Source organism: Drosophila kikkawai, chromosome X, assembly GCF_030179895.1.
Source record: "Drosophila kikkawai strain 14028-0561.14 chromosome X, DkikHiC1v2, whole genome shotgun sequence".
NCBI classification, from domain to species: Eukaryota; Metazoa; Arthropoda; class Insecta; order Diptera; family Drosophilidae; genus Drosophila; species Drosophila kikkawai.
Window position 1 is genome coordinate 6,941,232 of NC_091733.1, and position 26,434 is coordinate 6,967,665.

General features: G+C 37.0%; 1 protein-coding gene across 4 annotated transcripts in view; it reads left to right on the forward strand.

The window, feature by feature from the left end:
- The window catches only part of LOC108083958 (solute carrier family 41 member 1), a 39,954-nt gene that overhangs the window by 5,594 nt on the left and 7,926 nt on the right, over positions 1-26,434 (forward strand). For 2 of the 4 annotated variants that reach the window (XM_041774732.2, XM_041774733.2), the window contains exon 2: positions 23,771-25,032. The exons of 1 other annotated variant lie outside the window; for it this stretch is intronic. In XM_041774732.2, the coding sequence (XP_041630666.1) occupies positions 24,564-25,032 (469 nt within the window). In that variant the 5' untranslated portion in view covers positions 23,771-24,563. Of the gene's footprint in view, positions 1-14,933; positions 15,336-23,770; positions 25,033-26,434 lie in introns of those variants that run through there. One more of the 4 variants, XM_017179965.3, reaches the window with a different exon arrangement.

Sequence of the window (26,434 nt, forward strand, 5' to 3'; positions counted from 1 at the left end):
GATTTTCATGAAACAAAGTGGAATCGACGCAGAATTGTCACCATTTTCGGGTGACGGAACAGATTTTTTTTTTAATTTTTTTTTCTATTTTTTTTTTTACACTAAACTACAAAAAAAAGCCCGAAATCGAAATTTTTTTTTGAATGGCCGCCATTTTGTTTAAAAAAATTTAAAAAAAAATCTGTTCCGTCACCCGAAAATGACATCTATTCTGATTATAACCCCGTTTTTATTTTTCATTTCGGACGCTCTGGAGACCCTGAATCGTGGCCGCCAGGACGACACCTTTTTTTTCGACCACCAAGTTTGAAGTCTCATTACTCTTTGAACAACCCTCGTATCGAGGCGAAAATAACTTTTTTAGTTACTTTGAACATTTTTGAATACAATAAATAAAAAAAGTTTTCAATTATTCTTTGCGTTTTCAAATAAGAATTTTTTAAAAAGGGTCCAAAAAACGGGTTTTGAATGAGAAGACCCCCTTAAACACATAAAGATCTTGTCAGAGACAAGCAGAAGGCTTTGATAGACAATTGTTCCGCAATCATTTCGTATCCATTGCGAAAAGTCCTTAATATTTTTTATACTGATAAACAAGAAACAATATACATTTTAAATCTAGGTAATATCTGCTCAAGTTCACGCTCAACTACCGCATTTGAGGGGTGGCCATAACACATGTGTTTATATAGAGATTTCGATCCAACACGTTTCTGGAGCAACCAAATAAGAAACTGCGGCCCAGCCAGCCAGAACTTAGTCGACTTTGAGAATCGGTTGGGGGAGTTAAAATGAACAAATTTATGTAGAGTTAGTGTTGACATTATTTCGGGAAGATCAATTCCTTTAGCATCCATTAGGCGAGAAGAATTCCTGATTCCAAGATATGTTTTCGGGGCGGAACAGTGGGCGTAGTCCCTACTGCGGGTACGCTCGACTCGTGAACACCTGCGATGACGAAAGCTCAGGCGAGCCAGGTATGTCTGTACTGCTGATCGGAAATTTTGAGAATGCATTAAAAAATTAGTGAGTTAGATGGGAGAGAGAGGCGGGGGCAAGGGAAGGTGACAAAATGAACACAAAATTGTTTGTTTGCTTTTCTACAAAATGTTTGCCCAAATAATTTTTGACATTTATTACGATAATCCAATTCTGACGCCTGCTTGGTGTTCCGTGTGACTCAGATCGAATGTATTGCGATCGATTTCAAGATTTTTTTTTTTAATAAAGGGGTTCCCAGGGGTCATTTGAGCATTCTTTTTTATTTTAAGGGGGTCTTCTCATTCAAAAGCTGTTTTTTGGACCCTTTTTAAAAAAATTCTTATTTGAAAACGCAAAGAATAATTGAAAACTTTTTTTATTTATTGTATTCAAAAATGTTCAAAGTAACTAAAAAAGTTGTTCTTGCCTCGATACGAGGGTTGTTCAAAGAGTAATGAGACTTCAAACTTGGTGGTCGAAAAAAAAGGTGTCGTCCTGGCGGCCACGATTCAGGGTTTCCAGAGCGTCCGAAATGAAAAATAAAAACGGGGTTATAATCAGAATAGATGTCATTTTCGGCTGACGGAACAGATTTTTTTTAAAAATTTTTTAAACAAAATGGCGGCCATTCAAAAAAAAAATTTCGATTTCGGGCGTTTTTTTTGTAGTTTAGTGTAAAAAAAAAAATAGAAAAAAAAATTAAAAAAAAAATCTGTTCCGTCAGCCGAAAATGGTGACAATTCTGCGTCGATTGCACTTTGTTTCATGAAAATCGGTTCAGTTGAACTGGAGATATCATGGCCGCCAGTTCGAAAAACGTGGTTTCGAGATAAACGCGTTTGAAGTTTGAAAAAAGCTCATTTTGCATAGATCTTGCTTCACAAAAAAGGCTGTATCTTCTAAAGTATTTCGAATTTCTAAAAATCCTTTTGGGGACATATACACACCATCCCAAGCTATAAATAAATGCAAAAAAAAAAATCGAAAAAAAAAAGTTGCCCAATGAGAAGACCCCCTTAATAAAAAGAGCTCATATGTAACATCCTCGCTGGTAGTAAGTACCTCTGTTGTAGTTTATTCTTATGAAATATCAGCTACATCAGTGTTAGATTTCAGTATTTGGTATGTAGAGGATCTATTTACCTTTACACAACCACCTCCAATATTTGCGATATTTACCGTACAGAATGTTCCCTGTTAAATTCTAACGCCTTGAATAAATATAGTTGAAAACGTATTATTAGCTTAAATATGTACTTGAAACCCCAATTTATAATCCTCATTAAATTACAAAATTACATCAATTGTGTAGTCTCACATTACCCCTTTTTTAATTTACAGACTCGAAAAAAAAACAAATATAATTGTTGGTTACGCCAACCAACCCTTCTTAGTTGTTTAGTAATTCGACCAACTATTTTCGGTATTATTTATCACTTTACATCTCTGGCTGGCTGAAAGCTCCTTGAGCAATCCGCAAATTGTTGACATTGCCATTAGGTTCTTTTATCAAATTTACAATTGACTTTTATTGCTAGCCTTTGTTTTCGGCTTGCCAAACGAATTTTATGGTCGGTTGCCCTCCGAGAATTAAGTTATCAGATACGAGATAAAAACAAAAAGTGATCATCTTTAGTCGAGGCGAGCATTGTAAAATAATTAAGCTCCGTCGCAATTCGTTTGAATTGTTTGTTTTTTTCGCCATGGATAGAGAGGTTTCCCCCTAATGCCAGCGATAAGGATAAGTCTAGACTCACGCGTTTCCAGATAATATCGTCATTTGCAACCGATAACGCCGATGTCGATTGCCCGAGTTTAGCCGAATGAGTAAGAATTCTTCGAAGCCCTTGCGCTGCTATTGGGTCAACCGGGAGGCAAAACAATCCATGTCGGTGGTAAACAGATTCCTAATACACCATAAAGTAACCCTTCCCTGCCTCAACTCGATAGTTCTACTGCGCATTATCAAACGGCCATGTCCATTGCTCTATCACGGATCATAAAAATATTCGAAACTGATTTTGACAATATTTAAGACAGATCATATCGTGGGGAACCGAATTAAATTTATGGCTACTGGCAAACAGCAGCAGATATGGGTATTACGGCCCTAAAATATTGTTGCTTTGTCGGTTATTTTTATGTTACCAGGCGTGTGCTGTGTCCTATAGTATATATTTTTATCGGACAGAGCTCGTACATTATGCACAACCCAAATGTTCTTTTGGTTTCGTTCTCAGAGTGCTCCTGAAACCTATAGTTCGCTACTGATAGGTACTTGTAAGCTGTTGTTGATGCATTGCTTGTGAGTTGCAGGCAAAGTTGCAAAGAATAAGAAAGGAGTCAAATACATTTAAAGAACAAGAACTTAAACTTGTATACCCTTGTAGATTCCAGTCGGATCTTTAAAAATCGATTTTTTTGTATCAAATGAAAGGGAAAACTAACAGAAGACATATTATTTTATGCATACATACAATTTTTTATCAAGCTAGCAAATATTTCCCTGAATTATCGGTGACATTTATCGGTTATTTCGATTCTTTAGTCTTTAGTAAAGCTCTTATATGAAATTCTATTTGTCTTGTATAGCAATAACTAATTTTTACACATTTTTTCGTGTTTGTATCAGTTTCAATAAATATCTTCGCCTTCGAACCTATCAACCAAGATTTACCAAGAAATAGTGTTGGAGTCTTACAGCTTTTATTACTACTATCAAGGGGCCTTAAATTGGAATAATGCCACTGTCAAGAAAGTAAGATAAGTTAGAAATGGAAAATACTATAGAACTTGGATACTTGGTTTCAATTTTACACATCTCTTCTGTCAAACGTTTAACTGTAATAATGTAAAATTGCCTTCGGGAACCTCCCTTTTACATCATCGCAGAAATAAAAGAGACTCGTATCAGCGGGAAATTCTCGTAGACAATAAGTTCTCATGATATGAATAAGTGACCGACAATTTTGTGTAATTTTATTGATAAACTTTCGATCGGCAGTCGATGGGCACTCCAAACCCAGAGCTGTAATGCTCGTGGGGAGGAAGTGTGCGTTGCGTTGTGTGGTGTTGTTTTGGGGGCGATAATGAGGTGATCCAATAGATACAGTCAGTCGCAGACAGTGGCGCTAACTTGTCAACGATCACGTATTATTATTTTGGTTGTTATTATTGTTGGGTTCACACCAAGGTCAGGGGCAAGGCCAAATGCCAATCCGCCCAAACTTAAAAAATTAGAATCAAAACATTTGAAACGCCGAACTAAAACATTACATAAACGCGTTGACCATACGTATCCGTATCTGTTGATGGGGCGTATCTCTACACTGACCAAAAGCTATATAAACTTATATATTTGTAATACCTTACTCAATTTTGATGATTATAGAGGAAATTGAAACTAATTACTCTCAAAGCAATCTTCCCAATTTTAAACCGAGATATTTGAAAAAGTGCCAGGAAGATTTATTAAAATTTGTATGTAAATCGACTGAAGTATAGAGGATTACTCCTACATTTTGATCGACTATTTCTCCCAGTGTGTCTGTATTCGTATCTGTATCTGAGGTTGGGAATCGACAGTACATACTAATCAAGGCAAATGACGCGTGTCGTTGGCTTTTGTCTCGACTCTTCAAAAGACCAAATTTGAAACCAGGAAAGCGTCGCCGCTAGAATGATTAAACCAGTTAAAAAATTGCACAAACATCTACCGATCGGTTTATATGGCAGCTATATGATATAGTTGTCCGATTTTTATAAAATTTATACCATAATTCTAGAATAATAAAAAAAGCTTATATCTCAGAGTAGATAAACATACGTTGAAAAACAACGAAACTATAATTTTTTATCTATTTATTTCTCGACCGTTCCTATGGCAGCTATATCATATAGTCGACCGATTTTCATAAAATTTTTACCAAAATTCTGAAATAATAAAAAATGGCCATATCTAAAAAATGGTGCAAAAATGTTGAAAAACAACAAAGTTATAATTTTTTTTCTACAAATATATCGAACATTTGTATGGCAGCTATATGATATAGTCGTCCGATCCGGCCCGTTCCGACATATATAGCAGTGAGAGCATATAGAAGACTATATGCAAAGTTTCATTCAGATAGCGTTAAAACTGAGGGACTAGTTTGCGTAGAAACAGACAGACGGACAGACGGACAGACGGACAGATGGACAGACGGACAGACGGACATGGCTAGATCGACTCGGCTGTTGATGCTGATCAAGAATATATACTTTATAGGGTCGGAAACGTCTCCTTCACTGCGTTGCAAACTTCTGACTGAAATTATAATACCCTGCAAGGGTATAAAAAGAAACACTGGAAATGCAATCGACGTGATAAGAATCGAGTCGCAAAGGGATGGATGGATTGCTTCTGGAGAGGGTGGACAGAAGTACTCGAGAATTATAATTAATTCTTTTTTATTTGTTAATATGTTAAACAGCAAAGATATGTTGTTGACGAACATCAAGCGTTAATTAAGATCAAATCTTGTGTAGTTTAATTTTCCATTCGAACAAGCTTAAATAGGTTTTTATTATATAACTTTTCAGCTGGAAACTAAGGCTTAAGGTCATATATTTTTTTAGTTAGTTAGTTATCAGTTTAAGTGATTCAAATTCCGATTTTAGAGATTCTACGCAGACAAAACACGCGAAAATGGTATAATTAAAAAATAGAGATTTCGGCTGAAGTCCCCAATTGATTAGATTCGCGCAGCTCTGTGTAAATACAGGCTCCACTCAAGGTCTTGACCGTGTCCGTTTCAGCTCTTTCCCCTCGGCTCTTAGGGGTTTTTGGTTTTCACTTGTGGTACTTCACATCAAGATCAAGTTTGTGTGGATTGTATGACAGAGATAATTTCATCGAGCTACGTGACAACTGATAATGCCACAGGAATGAGGATCGAGAATCGGAATCGGACCTGGAGAAGTAAATGATGGTCGGACGAGTCGCAGGAGCCCGGGGGCAGTACAAGGGCAGTAGTCAATACGTGGGTAAAGCACCTGACGCAATTGCCATCTACGCACCTCTGGTGGGAATACCCTTTATTAGTCCGGGTATGTGTTAAGATCACGATGTATAAGATCACGTGACGAACAAAGAAATGTGAACAAAGAAGTGTGAACGTGAAATAGTCGGGGGCGAACGCAGTACTAAACGTATAGTTCAGGTAACCAAGTCTCTTTTAAATACAAACTAAAGTGCCTTTGTAATGGTAACTGTTGTTCAATTGCTGTTTCTAAAAATGTTTTAAATTCGCTCCGTAAAATAAGAGCAGAGCATCTGAACAGTCGCCATAGGATTCCCAAAATTTCCATCGATTCTATCTTTCAAGTGGTAAATTTGTGGGAAACGGAAAGAGGCCCGTGTCTTCTGATTTTGAGTTTCTGCTTAACGTCATCGCTACCACTTATGTGCGGACACGATTCCAGGTCCGATCGATCGATAACCATTATCTCGCCTCTTAAATGACGCCCAATTCTTGCCTGATCAGATAGAAAGCAATCGCAACTGAATATGTACATATATATGTTTCACTCATGGCCAGGTAATGTCAAAGAACTTATTGAAGGAAGCCAACCGATTATCTTTGTCAATCGAGTATTGTTTTGGTCTTTAATTGAATGGGTTTGCATCACGAAATTATTAGCATTTCTTAAACCCTGTACAAAATTTTAAGAAATTCCCAAGTCCTCCTTATAATGAAAAGTTATTTTATCCTCATTTTAATTATCTCTCAATTTCTGAGTAAATTACATTCAATACGAGGTGAATTTGAGTTTTTCCCACACTCTGCTTCGTGGTAAATTTCCCAAATGTGATATCCCTCAGCCGTTTCGAGTTATCAGCCAGCAAACTTTCCGGATATTCCCGGGTATTTTTACCCAGCACGTCTAAGCGGAATAGGTCTTCACCATGATGACTCATGCATATTGCATGTATTTACCTTAATGGAGATGCTAGAAGAATTACGTGTCTGTCAATGTATCTTGGTATCTGATACCGAGATATGCACGTTTTTTTTCTGTAGATAATTTCAGTTTCGGTTCTTTATTGCCGTCTTTTTTTTTCAGAATAACGTAATCGTTTCGTCAGACGAAATGCTCGTATGCAATTAGTATGCACATCTTGTGCGATAAGATTGTGTAGTACACCCCCGTTCCTTCTGGCTATTCGCAACATTTTAATTGTACATTCTCTGATTCTGGCAGCTGTCAGTATGTACAGCGCTTCGGCAAACTGCGAATTTCCCTAAGCACAATTAAAATTGTTGCATCTGTATAAATGGTGCATATAGGTGACGCTGGTGCAAAGCCAGGCAGGTATCCAAGGCCAAGGGCCGGCGGCGTAATAATTCATGTTGCAATTTGCAGCTGCTAATTTCATTTCAATCGCGTGCAAAACTGCGACTAGAGACTCTCTCTCTGTCTCTAGTTCAAGTTGAAGGTTTACCCACACTGAAAACAACGAACTGAGGGAAACACTTTTTATAATTTGTTTGCATACCCTTGTTGTGTATAATGATTTTAGTAAACAAAACTTTGGTCATTTCCGACAGTCCTTTTTGGATTTTTAATCATTAAATTCTATATTTAATTATTTTGTACATTTTTATACAAGTAATGGACTACAGAACGAAGTTATATTGAACTACACCCTTGAGGTATTATCACACTTTTTTTGCCAAGTGTATTTAAGCATGGACCTGCAGTTTGTGGGGGTATGACGATAGCGGTGTGATGATGCAGGTGAAATTGGGTGGGTTCTGGCGGGAAAAGGGGGCCATGTCAACAATTTACAGACGAAACAATCGGCGATCAGTCCAGCCAGTCGAACAGCAGCAGCAGCCACTATTGATCGCAATTATCCGGCAGGCAATTTGATTGAACGAATAAATCCCCCGCCGAAGCAAAGACAAAAACAAAACTTCCCCACCGCGAACGGTAGTTCATCAATTGTCAATCGATACACCGCAAGCAGTTATCATTTAAGTAATTACTCGATAAACTAAAACAACGAAAATTGCTAAGCGAAGAATACACAAAAAACGGGCGGCAAACTCAACGATGTTCAACTATGTAAATGACCTGATAAGCGGTAAATGTATCTTTTGTCACGTTGGTTTCATTTATTTTATTGTTATTTATTCTCAGGCGATCGATATTGTACTTCCCCATTTGCCTTGTATTGCCGGGTCCGTACAATGGATGTCTTTTCGCAGGGATTCCCCGCATGGGAAGTTTATAAATACGAATTAAATATAATTTAGGTCGATTAATAATAGGAAGTGAAATATTCAAAGTATTAAAGAGAAAGCTTCCGAAAAACAGAGAAAAATCCTTGTTAAATTCAAGTAAGGATATATTTTCAAGTGTACTGTCATACAAGTATATATACGCAGAATTTAAAACCAGCTAACGCCTCTCCAAATAATAGATACACTTACCGAAAAATAAATTTTTAATTATTTAGAGTTGATATTTAAAAGAATAATCACTTTCATCTTACCTCGTTAAGTGGGGGGTTTCGATTTGTTTACTACCTTTATTATAAAATTCACGTTTTTTTTTAATAATGCCTATAATGCCTAAGGCAATACAAATCAATCAGCCAATCAAAAATCTAGATGAAACCAATATTCAATAGTCTTGTTTGTTTTGTTTTTAAATTTATTTCAGAGCAAAAGCAGATTACACAAAACTAGTTTGAACCAATAAGAAATTTTTTAACAGTTTGTGATAACGATAAAGCTAATAATTATTGATTAAGGTGTTCGCTACCATTATATTTACCGTTTTGTTAGAGAGGTAAAAGTGGTAAGGTTCCTACTAGAGCCTCCCATTAAAACTGGGCTCCCACTTGGTTCACACCCTTTGTTTCCTGGTCGTAGCTGTGCCGCTTTCCAACGATTCTATCAAAGTACTGTTTAATGCTGGACAATGGCAGAGCCAACGCTCTGGCTTTTCCTGTTCCGTTAATTTCTGGCAGCATCTGCATCTTGTGGGCAGCCCCATCTTCATTTCGTGAGATCCTATTGCCCTATTGGCCAGTGGAGGATGTTGTGATTATACTGATATCCCACTTACTTTTGGATATCAGTATTTATTGGTTTCGTTGACTAGGCCGAGTTCAGCGAAATCGGTATCCTTCTAATATTGATGCGATCAACTAAGCCACTCCAGGACATTTCGTGTGCTTTCTCGTTCCCTGGTATGTCCTGGTGGTCTAGCACCCAGGCTATTTATAAGTCGTTGTATCTGGCGAGTTCATTTACGGCACGCTTGCACTCTGTCAGTAACTGTGAGTTCATTTTAAACGTTGTAAGAGCCTTGACAAGCCATCGGTGCAGAGTCTTAGCTCATCTTGTTTAGTTACTCTGTCTCTAGTCCAGTCTTCTCTCATTGGGTAAGAGGTCAAAGTTCAAATCGGGATCATACAGTCCGTACTTTCGTCTCCTATCGATGCCCTATGCTGTGTTTCCTCCAGCAATTGCTTGGATTTAGTCTCATCGCACTCTGTGCCGCAGTGTCCTTGATGAACAGGTCAATCGGGTTCAAAGCACCCGTTCCTCTAAAACCTTGTAAGTTTTATGATGTTGTAAGCTCTATTAAACCCCTTATTTCATTATTGGTCTTACCACTGCTGTGTAGAGCTACATTACGCTCTATTTCAGTTTTTGTCAAACATTTACCTGCTTTCCTCGATGTTACACTTCCACGAGAGCTTTGGGTCCAGTGTCACTCCTAGATACTTCTTTTATAGTTTTAGTTCAATGCCATCTATCTTTGGCATGTTGTATCTTGGGATCTTTGATATCTTTGCTGGAGTTGACACTTAATCTAGTGCATCAGTCATTATATTGCTTATAACGTCAACCGTTGAGTACCTTCAATAAGTGTATATTGTTGATCCATTTACTTTCTTATATTTTCCTCGACAATCACCGATTTGCGTAAAATAAAATCAAAATTTTAAATTAATCAAAAATAATCTTTTTTTTTTTGTATAAGTTAAAGTTATAATACAACCATGACCTTAGCATTGGAAAGATGTCAAGCTGTCACCTTTCTACCAAAGGTAAACAATAGTACGAAATGTATCGGAAATTCAATTGCCAAGTTATGGTGTCCCAAATACGCAAATGGTGTTCGATCCAAAATCAAAACGGTGAACAAACATGCGGGTTAGCTTCTTTTGTGTATGTTTTTTTTTTTATTTCTACAGCAATTTGTTGACGTTAGGGCTTATAATCAAAAATATTTGTAAACGACGGCGTTCATTCATGCGGTCATCTAGCCATTCAGATACGACTGGCTCTGGCACTGGCACTTCACAACATCCTGAAAGCCAAGCAAATTCAATTCTCAACCGAATTCAAATCTTAATTAAAGACCCGGGGCTTTCAATCGAGACGCCAGATGTTTGGATGGCACTCGTATTTTTATTCGGCTCTTCGACTTGGACCGGACTCTCTCGCACATTTCATCCGGGTGCGGAAAACCAGTTTTGGTCTAAGAAAAAATAATATAATAATAAAAGCTAACGATAACACCAAAATGAGGAATACATAAATAAAATAAAACGAAACGATATCCAAATAAAATCAAGTACAGATGCTGGATAGTTTTATGGATTGCTGCACTCAGGTAAAAGAAAACAAGCTAGAAAGCTACAATGGAGTCTGCTCAACTGAGTGATACCCGGTACCCAAATGCAAACGCATTGAATTAAAACTGGAAAGGAAACAAACTTTAGGGAGCTGATGTTTGTATGCCATTACCGTTTGCGATTGATCGCTCCTCCGATCTGGCAAAGTTTCATTTAGACAGCTCTAAAACTGAGAGACTTGTTTGCGTTGAAACTGCCAAAAGGATAGACGTGCATGGTTAGATCGACTCGGCTGTTGATGCTAATCGTGAATATGACGGAATATAGACGGTCATCGCTTGCGTTCGGCGTTCCGAGCTTCCCAATTTTGAGTTTGCTACAACAAATCAATGTGTTTTGCAACGCACATTTAGATCGTTTGCTCGCAGGCTCTGTTTGGCTCAGGACTGCGACCGTGGTGCTTGTTAATTGTCTTATCTTCCCGTTATACATATCTCATCATACGGACAGACGAGCACCAGTAAATTGGCTCAATGGTGAACCGAAGCAACTATGTATATTGAGAACTTTAACGGATTGAATGTGAATGCCTTCGTCTATTATATTCTATTTCGGTTTATACTCAACTAAAATGCCATTGTGTCCCATGGGTATCAGGTATAAAAACGAATAGCTATAAAAAGTCTAAATGGATAGAGATTGTGCGTCACGATGGAGTGCCAAAGTCTAAAACACTTTCCATGTTTGCTGACCCTTTTTTTGGTTTACCGCCAGGTCAACGTCTGCCAGTGCACTATGGGGAATTTGCCTAATTTAATGGTACACTTGGCCCTCGCTTAACACGGGGGTTACGTTCCTAAAAAGCCTCGTGTTAAGCGAGGTTTTTAGCGTGTTAAAAGAGGTCTGGGAGCAAATTTGAAACCGTGTAAGACCGAGTCGTGCTAAAAGAGGCCGTGTTAAGCGAGGGCCAGGTGTATTTAGTCATTTTATCAAACTAATGATATTTGTGTGTTTTATTTTTTACCTTAACATCTTAAAAACATATAGAGTTCCAAGTCTCAGTTCCAGAATACCAGAATTTAATAAACCAGAGCACTGTTAAAGTCAGCTGTTGCAAAGTGCAAAAGTACGTGCTTGAAAATAAGCATTCTTAGTTTGGTTACTTTAAAAATGCGAAAAAAGTTTTCGAAAAACAGTTTATAAGCATATTTAAAACACCGTTTCAAAAAATATTACTTAGTTTAATAGTTACTAATTAATACTATAAAAATTTTCATATTTCCCACAGTGCAGTGTCACAATCATCACTCTAATTGCCCATTTTTCTTTATTAGTAATCCATGTTGAGCTTCAACCCGCTTCACAATTTGTTAGAGAGTCCAATGAAATCCTAATTGATCAAGAAGTAATAACAAACATTTTAGATAGTATATAGTATAAACAATTTTTAAATTAAAGGACAATCTCGTTTTCTAATCTCTTTTAATCTCTCCCTTCAAATAAGGCGTCTCCTAGCGTTCCAAAAATAATTGTCAATTAAAGCAACTGTGATCTTTGATAAGATTTAGACTTAAGAATATATATATTTTTGTTGTATTACCAACAGCGATTAATCTCAGTATTGGATCATAAAAAACGTGATGTGACAAGTTCGTAAATCTTATCGAATGGCGTACGTGCAGCGAAAATACGAGATGTTTTACTGTGATACACATTCCCCATAGACTATGCTTGAGTTTATTTAATGGCAACCAACGTAGTCTTAATGGAAACAAGTGCAGCTCATTTGACTATAAATCAAGTTGAAATGGGCATTTCTAACAGCGAAACGTGACCCAAGTCAAAATGTAGGGTTACTAAGTATAATTTTAATTAAATATAAACTTGTAAAATGTTAAAGTAGGTGTAAATCGTGTATAACCAGCAATCTTTCAGCTGTGAAGATAACTTAACTTAAGGAGGTTCATATCCTTCAGAATTATTTTTTAATTGCAAAAGTTCATATTCTAGGCTAATTGAATTATTGAAATTTACGAAAATATCTTAGTAAATTACCCAAATATTTATGTAGCTTTAAGAAGTCAACTATTTTTAGGAATTTGTTTTTAACTTCAAACAACCTTGCAAACTCGAAAATCAACAACAGTCAAGTTAAAAAAAAATAAGAATAAAGAAATAAAACATACAATATATAAGCGAATATTAGCCATATAATAAACCAAAACTAAATATTTAAAGAATATGACATAGATGAAATAGAGCCAACGGAAGAAGCTTTTTTTTTTTAGGAAATAGTCCAGCAATCACGTTAAAATTTTGGAAATAGTTTAAAATGGAATTGGAGATAATACAAAAATTTTTTATAAACAATATTTTACAAAATGCTGGACCTATGGAATATATGTCGCAGGGCTTCGAGTTTTGAGTTTCCTTAGTAATTCCTGTCGATAATCCACAAACAAACATTTTTGTGTTTATCAAACATTTATCTTCTATGTGATCCTAAAAAAAACCCCAACAGAAATTATGAAAAAAAAACATTAAATTCAGATTTGAAGAAAAAAATTAAATTTTCAGGAAATTATATTTCACTTCTCACCCTTTTTAAAAATAACAATTCCCATTTTTATTACCACCATTTAGGTTCAAATAAAAGATAATTTCAAGTTGATGATAATAGTATTTGATTTACTCCGATATGTTGGTTAGTTTTTGATAAACCTTGTAAAAACGCAAAAATTTAAAGTGGAGAAAACCTCATTAACACTTGTATTCCTTGCGTGCATACTTAAAGTTGGAATTCGATAATGAAACTTGCATAGTATATTCTTAAAGTAGTAAAATATGTTTTAAACCATAAACTAATTTTGGTTTACATGTAAATCCCCCCTTAAAAGGTTACTTATTTAATGGCTTGGGAAATCACATATTCCCATCAATCATAAGTCTTCTTATATATACACTGCATTTAATTATGGAAGTCTCCGGACAGACGAACAGACGGACATGGCTAGATCGACTCGGCTGTTGATGCAGATCACGAATATATGTATATACTTTACAGGGTCGGAAATGTCTCCTTCACAGCGTTGCAAATGGCTGACAAAAATTAGAATACCCTGCAAGGGTAAGATTTTGGATATATATATATATATATATATATATATGTATATATATATCTGCTTATAGTTTTCTTAAAATACTGTCAAAAACCAACCTCCAACGTGTCTCAAGTTAAGATTGTAAATCATGGATAATTCTTTTCTCGCGTACATGTCACTTATACGACCCGTTGTCCGCCGCATATCGCAAACAGCAAATGAGCCATCACTAGCTGTCAAAAACGTTCGTCGATTACTGCAAGTTGTCACGAAGTTCAGGCCGAAGTTTGTCGGATACGGACTTCGGGCTTGTGTTCGTGCTCGGGTCCGCTCTCTTCGGCTGTTGATCTCCGCCAGATCGTCGCTCATTCTAACGGTCTACGCGACTGACGACGCATGGCAGCGGCTGCGATGCCGGCGCAGGTAAACACAAGTTGCCGCCGATTTGTTTTAAATTGTTGCACATCTCCCGTTGAAATCTGCCTTGTAAATCTTCTGCATAATTCGTCCTTGTAAATCTCCCTTGCCATTCTCCCAGCTATCAGGATCTTTCAAGACCTTGAAAAGAGTCGACGGAACCTTTTTCAAACGAATCATTAACGTATCCCATTGGACATTAACTAATTGTATATATACAGAAGTTAATATTTATATAAAGATATATCCTTAAAGTGATGTTTATGGAGGCTACGAAGTTCAGGTTACTGGAAAGCACTTGTGAGCTTATCCATTTACTAAATCCTAAGATCGAAAGATCCAAAACCATCACAGTTCTGATCACTTCCTGTAGGATATCACAACTTTCAACTGCAAGCTTCGCTTTCTGTCGCGATCCATTCCTGAACCATGTTGATAGGGGGATTTCTCTGATAAGAGAAATAGTCGAGAGCGCCTAAACGCTCACCTGTCGCTGCCGCCGCTGCTGCTGCTGCTGTCGCAGCCGGCGTCGCAGCTGACGCAACGCCTCTAGAGACGCTATCTCTGAGAGCGGGTCACTATTTGATTCGATTCCCCGAGCTTATCAAGAACAAAAGGCCCAAGTGGCTCATTGATTCGGGCCAGATTCGGGCGCTTTTTTTTTTGTGCTTTTTATAAGCGCGCGATGAGCCCGCTGCCGGTGCCACAGTCTCTGCCGCTGCCTACGCCGGCGTCGCTGCTGGCGCCGCGCTTTGACGCGTTATAATAACAAGTGTTTGCCGTCTTTGGACATTCAGTGTGCGATATCCCGGCGGACGGTGCAGACAACGCTCACCTCACACGATCTGGACAAAATAATATTCGAGCACCCGAAAGAATCGACTACAGAATAACGCACACGAAATTTAAAAATTACAAAAAAGGGGAAAGTTTAAAAAAACACCCTCGCCCTTTCCCATCGCGATCTTCACACGCGGAAGACTTCGGCAAATCTTTGATATAATCCCAAAAACAATTGTTTTTTTTATTGTTTTTGTTTTACCTGGTGACAAAACGAAAAGTACAAATAAACGTCATTAAAAGTACAAAACATACACCGCAATCGTCAGTAATACCTGTGCCAAAAGTGACCCCAAAAAAAAGTTGAAAAGAAACAAGTGAATTTACAACAAGCCCTCAAACAAGAAACTGATAAAGTAAGCTCTACGAAATCGAACAATCTGTGTCCGATCGATATGTTTGATCGGTTAAAGGCCAGCGAAAGGTTGAAAGGAGGAAATCAATGGTAGAACGGCGTTTTAAGTCCCAGAGCAATGCGATTCTTATTTTCGTCATTGACGTCTTAAGCCTCAGATCTCTCATATTTCTAGTTTCGTGTATTTTCTCCCACTCAAAGCGAATGGGTTAACAAGTTTTTGGCAATAGACATATGTACGTATATATAGATATATGTATATATATATTTCTTTATTCGTTCGGTTGTCAGTGATCGATGGTTTGCAGTTGCCGTGGATTTCTTTTCGCATAGATTCGAGCGGCGGATTCTCCGAGATGATCCTCACCACGCATATGAGATCATTACACTTTTATCTGCAAGCCACGACATTCCCATAAGAGAAGCCCCAAGTAAGGGGAAATTCTCTATTAGTTTAGACGACTCTCTAGCCGGCCAAGTCTTGCTTTAGAAATGTGGATTTGTACAAACCAATTCGCTTCTCTGCTTATTAATTGCATTTTTTTGTTTGCCACTTGCAAACTTCATTAATCAAATTAAAAGAATTCGATATAAAACTGCCTCGAGACCTGAAAGCTTATACTTAAAATATTATAAATAGTTTTGACACGTTTATAAAGCAACCTTAACTGACGGATAAAGGAAAGAAACATAATAATGAAAAAACAGAAGAAATATGAATAACAAAGCTTTACAAAAGAGCAGGGAACAAAATTGGAAACAAATTGAATTGAAGAGCAGTAAATCGAAAATCTGAAAAGCTTTTAAATTATGCGTTGTTAATACAAAGTTTTACAACAAAAACGATACCGAAACCGAAACTGAATCCAAGACCAAAACAAAAGAAAAAATGTTATTAACAATAATATTAATTAATTTATGTTTGCTGGTATTTCCTTTTCACGGCCAAATTGCATTTCAAGTTGGCTTTCGATTGGTATTTCTCGAGGGAACGGCTACTTTTATGCTTTTATAGTAGGTTTTTGGTATTGCCACCTTGGCTAGATGCCTGTCTCTACAGAAATCTATGAAAACCTACATAAAATTGGTTGTTGTTGAGGTCTTCCCAGAATTTGGCTTGCAATTTTTGCGACTTATCCGTCATAGAAAAGTTAATGTTATATATGACGTTGGCCAACTGCTGCTGCGTGTAGTTAATGAGTTTCGCTCGGGCTGTAATCTGATTTCCAGTACCATTCACTCGACTTTGTTTACCCAAATGTATTGCAGATTTTCAACTGGGTAACTGGGGTGCTCAAGGTCGCCATTGGGCGGTAAACCCCCAGAAGTACATATATGAACTTAAAGCGAATAAATGATTTTATTTCCTTACTTCCTTCACTCAGGAAGCCGAAATGACATTTATATTGCTAATACACTTTTCAAGCTCGAGAGTACAATGATTCATCACCCTTTGAAGCGAAATTGAAAAGAATTTTAACTCTGAGCGAAATTAGATAAGGTTTGTTATAAACACCTAGTCGTAAACTGACTGGTATGTCTAGGGATTAGATTTTAACTTGGATGCTAAGGGTCTCTTTTCTGAGTTTCAAGTTTTTATTTACAATTTATAAAATAAAGAGGCGTTAATTATTGATGTTCATATCGTTAGGGAAATTATGTTTCTATATTGGGTGCATAGTTCTTGATTCTTACAAATATCCTTATAACAATTTGTTAATATGTCAAGGCTTGGGATCGCAGACTTGAGAAAATGCTCGCCTTTTCTGGTTAAGGTATTATTGAATTATAAACAGTCAGAGCGTCGACATAGCACTTAATCCCAAGGAAGTAATTAAATGAATGTGCTCAAACCAACTGTGTACACTTAAAAGGGGAATAAAATGCACACGTTGGTAAATTAGAATGATATCGTCGTAATCTTCCAGCTCATGGCGGCAATCGAAGACAGATTTGTGAACACAGAACTGTGAATCAATATGTGGAATCAATTATAGATATGGAGTGTATATTAATCAGGCATTCAATGGATGAGAGATACTTCAAAAGAGATGGAATTTGATTTTCTTGGAGGAATAGGAAAGGAGGAATTGGAGATCACACTCTGACTCCTTCGAGTGATAGCCACAAGTTAGATTATGATACGTGCACACATTTTATATATTATTTCGAGCTAAATATGCCGCTTTTTGTTCCCGCATATTGATGCCAAGTTGAATGACATTTGATACAGTTTCGGTTTCGGTTCCAGTTTTTTCACTTTGTTACACTTTACACCTCAGAAAAAGAATTATAAAGCACGATGTATACGATATAAGCCGTAGCCAAGCCAAGCCGGTTAGCCAAAATGACAAAATAATGGTGATTAATTTTGTTTTCGAAATTTTATGGCCAAACAATTTGTTTGTTTCGCTCATTTCAGATGGCTTTATGATTTTTTATGGGACTGGAGGAACAGGCACTGACGCCCAGTCAATTCATTTCCAAAAATTACTGAATAAATAATAGTTAGTGGGCGGGGGGAGATGATTTTGGTCGAGAATCGAATCCAATTCGATTTCACCTGCGTCACAAAAAAATTGCAAAAATGGCAGCAACAAATGCTAAACGAATGCCATACACTCGTACAAATTTGTACCCAAAAACCCCAGCCCTAAAGGAGCAAACAATGAGAGAGTATTTTGTTTTTATTAAACTGTAATATTATTGTGTTGCTGCAGAATTAACAATTATTACATTATTGTTTATTAACAATGTTATGTTATTTAACTGTTGCAGAAGAGACGAAGAATATCCGAGGAACATATAAAAATGAAATGTACTTATGGTTGCCTTTTCTTAATTTTGGAAATACTAAAATCCTTAAATTTTGGAGCATGTTTCTTATATATATAAATGTAATATTTTTAAGAGTGTAAAAAGACTTGCTTTGTTTCATTTTTGGTTTATTGTTGCTTTGATTTCTTTCTGTGTTTGTGTTATAAAATAGTCTGGCTTTCGATCTTTTCTGCCAGGGCCACAAAATGATTCTCCCCAAAAAGCCAGCCAGCGGGAATGGGAAGTCAAATGAAAAGCGCCTCCATCTCGAATGCCGGTGATTGTGTTTCGATTGGCCCAAACATCGCATGCAAATGAAGCATGGAAGCTGAGCCCATTTTGTTCACGTGAACGTTTGCATATTTATGTAGGCACTTTATAGTGAGTTAATATCATTAGCTGTATTACGTAGCCCAGTCAAGTGGGTCGCACTTTTGAATCTCCGCAGCGCTGCAGCGTGAGAAATGTATCGCCGATAGTGGCGGAGTTCAATAATTGCATTTCATTGATTTAAAAACCCAATAAGGCCTTGAACTCGAATCGCACCATATGGAAGACAAAGGTATAATAGCCCTATTCCATATGCATTTCCTAGTGCTGGCGAACCTGGCGCAGGAGGGCGGAATTCCACAGAGGCAAAGTCGCTTTTAATGAAGCCTGGGAACAATTTAATCAAACACCGCATGCAGATAGCCCGACGAACATACATCTTTCTATCTTTATATTGTGTATCTGTCTGTCTGGCCGAGATGTACATATGTAAACACCGAGCCCAGAACATAGAGAGACTTTTTGAAGCTCACTAAATAGAAATTAGCGACTGGGCATCCCATCCAGCGCGCATTTTGCAAATTAAACAAATGAAGACCACAATGACTGGGCAGCTGGCCACTTGGGCATTCTTCGGTTAAATACCCAACTAAATACTGCGCGCCCCCACTTGGATCTTGTATGCCAAAGTCATAGAAATCTCACCGAATCTCGGCAGGAGATTTATACCCGACTGTCGCCTTAATGTTATCATCAATCATCAATCAATTTCAGGCAATCTAATCACTGCACTGTGCAGAATTTCAACAAAAGTAATTAGCGAAACTGATTTATTATCGGCTCTCATATAGACAAAGCAGTCATGGTCAGCTGCTTTATTTCGGCCAATCGTACTTCACCCTTTGAAGCGTGATCGAGAGTTCGAGATCTCCAAGACGAGGGATTATTTTAAGAAAATTGAGCACACTTGAGCCACCAATGGACTTTTTGTGATACCGTATAAAAGATCTTAGATAATTTTTATTATAAACATTTACGAAGGGGGCTTCTCATCGTAAACTGACTTGTATGCCTAGGAATTAGTATCTAGATGTTGTGATTAAAGCTTTTTATACACCTTGTAAATTATGACACCGTTAAAACCCACACAAAAGTAACATATTTCTTTCATAGCGCATAAATTACTAGACTTCTTATATGAAATATTACTATCTACATATCTTCACATGAGATTCATATAAAATCGTCCGGAACCAAGCCTTAAGTATCAAGATATTCGGTCTGAACTAATTTGACTCAAGTCGGCATAGATTCTATATCGCTTATTTGTTTCAATCATATCTGGTCTTTTCTAGTATTATTAGAACAAAATAATAATGGGTCGATATTCAAAGTCTCTGCACTTGGGTTGGCATTAAAAAGCCAACTAGTTTTTAATCTAAATGTGTGTGTGTGTTTGAAACAGCAGCCTACCCTTAAAGTTTGATTTAAACTGAGATTTTAAATGTTCCCAGTAAAATGTATACCTAGGGTATGTCAAATTCAGAGTACAGCCGCCTATTAAACTAATTTGGCCTATATTTAGTAAGAGCAATTATAGAGCCTGAACTAGTTCCTACTGGCTTTGAATAAAACTAGATGGTTGGCATTTCGTAAATTTCCATAACCAACTGGAATTTCGCAGAAAAATCGTCTGCCCAGTGACACAAACAAATAACAACAATACAACAATACGACACCAACAAAATTCAGAAACAAAAACTAAAGAAAGGAATTCAACTAAAACAAAAGGCAAACCAGCGAAAAGTGTGAAGGAATGAAAGGAAAATTGAACTTTTGGCATTTAAAGTGATGAAGTTGAGAGGCTGGATTGTTGGTCCGCAGAGAATCTATTCGCCGCGCTTCTCGTTGTTAGATAAGAAAGTTGGCTTTAAGGAAGAGGGTAAGGTTGGGTAAGGTATTTAATTATTTTATTTTTTTCGCAATTTTCCTTTTATTTTAAAGTTTTTTTTTTTGTGTTCAAGTTGTTACATGTATGAGGATCATAAAATTTAAAGGGCTCTCCTGAAAAATACCGTGATCTACTGAACTAATCAATTTGAAATTTGGAACATAACTTCTTTAACTAGTGATACAGGTACTCACATCGGACTTTTTTTAATTTTAAATTTTATTATATTTTTTATTTAACAAATTAACTTAACTTTTAAGTCAAAAATTGGGGTTTTGACTTCCGATTTTGATAAAAAAAATTGGGATATCGGATGTTTTTGTGGACAGTTAGGATGTAATAAACCAATTTTACGAAAACCAATTTTTTTTTGAGTGGACTCAGGAGATTCCCAGTAATAACTGGTAGACCTTTAACTATATATTAATACAACAATTCAAAAAAAAGTTTTTCAAATGTTATATAATTATGTGGTATTTAATTCATTAAGCTAACTTTTGCCGTTTCGTCACATAGTTTTTTTGAAAAAATAAGAAGACTAAAAGGCGGCGAAGGCGATTGTCGTGCGGCGGCTTCTACTTAACAGTAATCAACGCGCATTTATATGCCCCGCGAGTCCCTTCTATTCTTCTGGCAATTATAACAATTATTATATCGCGATATATTCGGTTCCGTATTGCAAATAAAGAAAATATACGAGGCGAAATTCAATTTGTCCGCTGGTGCACCCTCCAACCCCCTTTTCCCCATCTCTGTTTTGCCCAGGCCCACGTGTTTTGACTTTGAACTTGAAAAATTTCAAAAGACTTGCGCAACAGCACACAGTGTGTATACGTAATGGAAGTTATTTGGTGCCTTCTCTTAGGGAGGGTTTTGGGTTTAGGAAAACTTACGCTTGTAAGACATTTTCACACAAATGTACATATGTGGTATTATTTGTGGCGTCATGATCTTGGGTCATTAGTAAAAATAGCATTTTATGTGTCCTCTAGATATATAATTATGTATGTATATCGATTTGTGATAATATGAAATCGTACCCAAAGCAAAATATTGAGAACAGTAATAGGCAGATAGTGCCTATAGGTTAGGTTAGGTTTATTCGGACGGCCCCTAGCTATCCGGGGAAAATCCCTGAATGGACCTAGAGACTATTTATGAGGGTTTTGAGACCCTTGAAGATCAAGGTGTTTTTCGCAAAGGCAAGGAGTTCGCCCGGCTTCCTCCTGGAGGCATCTTCTAGCGATGCCAGAACCGGAGAGCCTAGGTATATCATCCTTGCCTTCGTTAGGGCCGGACATTTGCAAATGAGATGCTCCAAGGTTTCGGTTGCCTCGGATTCATCACATTTCCGGTGCCTATAGGTCGCAGTTGTACTTGAATTCGAAAAATATAAGCTTGGCTTTGTTTACAGTGCCTATCACAGATTCAGATGTTTAGAAGCAGCATTCTACAGTATTATTTTTGCAACGTTTTTTTAGTTTTTATGGTTTCAAACTATGGGTACCGTGATTGCAGATGTACGTATCATAGAATTTGTTCCCACAATCTGAGCCATATATCTACCCCTCTCAGGGTATGCACAGAAATGAATCAGAGGGATTAAGCGATCTTCACAAAGAGTGTCTAAAGTTAAGCCTTGTGTACAAGAAGGTGAAAAATAAATTGAAAGTTTAAATATTTAATGGAACATTTATACGTGCTTTAACAACCTTTGTATGGTTTTCCATTATCTTCAATGCGTATGTCTTGTTGACATCGTTTACAAGTAGCTTCCTTTACGTCGTTCGGGAAATCTTTCCATCGTGATGTCTTACAGATTAATATTTGGTTTACAATTCTTGACTTTTTCACTGTTTCCCAGCGGCTTTAATCAGCCTTAACCGGGATCGACAAAGTCGCGATAAGATTTGGTAACTGAAAAACTATATTTAAAAAATGTTTATGGCGTCTTGTGACTATTTACTCCTGTCGGTGTTTTTCTTTTTTTAATCAGAAATGTGTTAGACATCGATGAATTTAGCCGCAACTAATAATTTTTATGACACATGGTAGCTTTCATTTCGAAATATGTTGTAAGGAAAAACCAGGTTTTTTTTTCTTCAATGGCAGATTAATCAGTCTTAGATTATTTATTATCTACAAAGGGGTGAGGCAGTTCTAAGAAAGTTTCTCCAATACACTATTAGGTTGTGTGATATTGTAGCAACAACTGTATTCAAAACCATAATATACATAATATTACGGATATAGTAATATCAACAGAAATTACGAGCCTTCTCTGTTCTTACAAGCCACATTACCAGCTGTGATCTATTTAATCTATAACTGCACTTTACCTTCACCCTGCGCCTGTTTATGGTGGCTTTTTCAAGTGCGTACTGATTGCAGATAGCCGTATGCAGGTGTATGTATGTATGTCCTAGACCCAAAGTTCCCTGTTATTCGTTCGTTATTCGCGTATCCGACGCGTGGGCTTGATTTGTGACGCGATATTGACTTGTGTCCACAAGGCTTTCACTTCAAACGGCGATAAGAAGTCGCGGAATAACCTCTTGGCAGTCTCAAGTGACTTACGATTGACTAGAATCCGACCCCCAATCATCGCTGTCAACTGTATTTGCACTTCCAGTTGTCAAAACCAAGTGGCGGCAATTTATTGTGCTCCACTGTGTTGTTGTCAACTCGATGGCAAATAAGCAAAATCAAAATCTTATCGGCTAACAGCGCAAATGTTAGATCGTAGGAAATAGAAAATATAGAGTAAGCCCCAAAGAACCTACGTTTAATGCGAAACACTTTTTATATCCCCTGGATTCAGTTTTTTGGGCCATAGAATATAATTATAGATATATTAGTTTGGTATTATGAAACCATTACTTCTTGTGCACTGAACACAAACTGTTAACTCTTAAGTTTAGCATTCAATCTATAAATACATAAAAATACCCGACTTAGCCAACTCATTTCAGTTGACCAAACATAAACATAAAAACAAGTCCAAACAGAAAAAGACAGAAATACGAAAAAGCAGAATAGCAAAACATTTCGACCATCACGGCTTTATGGCTTTTGGGTCAGGGTTTCTTAATTCTTCAGACACGCGGAAGTTCCACAACAAACTGTTGGGTCAGGTCATGCCCTTCTTCGAAGTCAAACTTTCAAATATGGTTATTAATACATCCTTTTAGTGTAAAAATGTAGCCAGAAGACGTGACGAAGGCTCAGAATAGTAAAACCCCAAGAAAGTGTTGCCGCCCGTAGATCCTGCGACCTGAAAGCTTTAAAAACTTTAGTTGATTTAGTTGATTACCATTGATACCACCTTCCAGCCGATAATGTTTAATCCAAACAATTTAATTAAATGTGAAAAACACAATGTTGTTGTTGCCTTGCAGCCATATCAACGGTCCGGTGACTAAGCTCAACCTCAACCTCAGCCCTCTACCTACTACCTCTTACCATTCACTCCTAGACAAGCACCCAAACTTGACCCAATTCCTGCCCAGAAACCACGGACGCCACGCACAACCAGGACGCTTACACGTACACACACACACCCTGAGACACTCGCACGGCGCCAGAAAATTCCCCACATTTTCACTACAATGTAAACCAAACGAATCTCCGGATTCTTTCAATTCTTGTTCCGATTTACATTCTTCATACATTCCTTGAAAACAAAGCCAACAAAATACTAAAGCCAACCAATGCACTTTCCATAATTCTTAACTTATTTAATTATTTAATTTAAAACAAAATAATTGTGTGATATTTATTTTTTTGTGTTTAGTCATAGTTTGAAAAGAAGAAAACGAAAATAAAAAACAAAAACCGGCAAAAAACCAAAACAAAAAGTATGCAAAGTCCATAGACAACTATTAATAGTAAAAAAAAAAACAAAAAAAAATTAGTATACACATTAGTACACAGTTTATGATTTCTGTTAATTGTGTTAGAGTTTATTTTTTCATTGTTTTAAATTATAAAATCTCAAGGCCTAGACACACACACTTCTGAGGGCCCGCAAAGGATTAATTTAAATTTATTTTAGTAGATGAGTTTCATTTGCGAAGGCTAGGGCCCCTCACACGAGGCAACACATGCACGCCTTTTTTCGGGGCTTCTCTACACCACCACCTAAGGACCTAGACGCACGACACGACACTACACGCCCTAACAAATGCTAAGATGTCGCAGCCCAACGAACAGACAAACTTGCCGCACAATCCCAACCAGCCAGCATCCACAGACACACCATCTACACCCACACCCACTCCCACACAAACTCCTCCCACCCCAACACCTTCCACAACAACAAACACAACACCGAATGAGCTGAAACAACGCCTGACGCCATTGAATGTGCGTCGTTTATCAGGCTACGTAAATCCGCAAATGATCAGCGATCATGCTGATGATGAGCCCCCGCCCACAACTATTAATATTGGCCTCTTTAACAATAACAACAATAATAATAACAACAAGAATAATACAAATAATAATAACAACAACAACAACACCGCATCAACAACGCCACCATCTGCATATGCCACTCCACCAATATACCAACAACAGTTGTCCACACTGACAGCAACAACACCGCTAGATGTGGCACCGGATGAAAAATACAGATTGTTTACCATTTTCAATGGAAACGGTGAGTCCAAGAATATCCAGAAGCGAGTGACGGACGTTGTACTTACAACGAGTAGCAAACCGGTGAACTCTCCGTGTAGATAGGGATTATTCGAGTATTGTATGTGGTGCTGGTCACAGTAAACACACAAATAAAAACACCATTTATCGCTTTGTGCTCTCTCTCTCTTTATATTTCTCTATCTTTTGTCTTTAATCTTGTATGCATATATATAGTATATATATATATTTATTTAATAAAATATCTATGTAGGTATACATTTAGATCTGTGAGCTCAGGTTTTCCTTTTTAATTTTGTAAGTGGCTCGCTTTCCTACCCATACATATTTCTAATAGCAATTCTGCAGAGATGGTGAGTGCCAGCATTCGTATAACAAGAATGAGCAGCAAGCGAAAAGAAAAGATACTTTCGTGTACATAGGTCTTTTTTGGGGAGTTTTCACCATTTTGGTCACACTGTTTCGTTTGCTTTACCCATTCCATTCTCTCTCTCTCTCCCTTTCTCTATTTACATATCCTTCCTGAGTTTGTTTATGAAACATTGTTTGATTTTGTACCCATCCATATATATTTATATATTTCATTAATCCCATGCTATATTCGCCCTGGCTTGTGCTTGACTATTTGCGGTTTAAACACATAAAAATGTTCACTAATTATTATCGTGCATGCGCCTCCTCTAACCACGTCTCGGCTTAAAGCTTTGCTTTCTAATATCTTTAATATTTGGATAAAGATTGAGCTCTTAAAAAGCAAAAGCACTCTTTTCAAAAAGGTTGATTTATTATGTTTCGTGAATCATTGAATATATAATTTATGTATATATTAAAAGCTATTTTATCTGGATCTAGATTCTCTACAGAGCATCTTTACCCCAACCTTCCTCCCCCGTCAAAATCCAATTTCTTTTATTAGATATTACGAATCATTTTAAGATACTGTATCAACCGATCAAAGAGTAGTCAATTGTTCTTACTCTCGCAAGCTTTTTTTTTTTTAACAATATCTTAATTGTTATTTTTGCGAGGTTTAATTGTCGCTGTCGATGTCTCGACGGTTGGCGAATTTGTTTATGGACGAACGATTCGCGGTTTATGAACTTGGCCACAAGTCGACACAGAAACCGAAAAGGCAAACAAAATATACGAGAATTCTATTAAAACGAGTTTTTCCTTGGTCGTTTTTTGTTTTAACTTTAAAACGACTCCGCCTGGAGACTGTAAAAAATAAAAATAATTAACAAAAACAGCAAGCGTAAAAACTGTGCAAATTGAAATAAATAAAATACAGAAAATTGGAGACATGTATGTAGACATGTTTATACGGTTAATTTATAGCGATGTTAATTAATAGCTCTTCTAATTGCATAATGCCGCTAAATTTAGATGCATGCCACTCACGC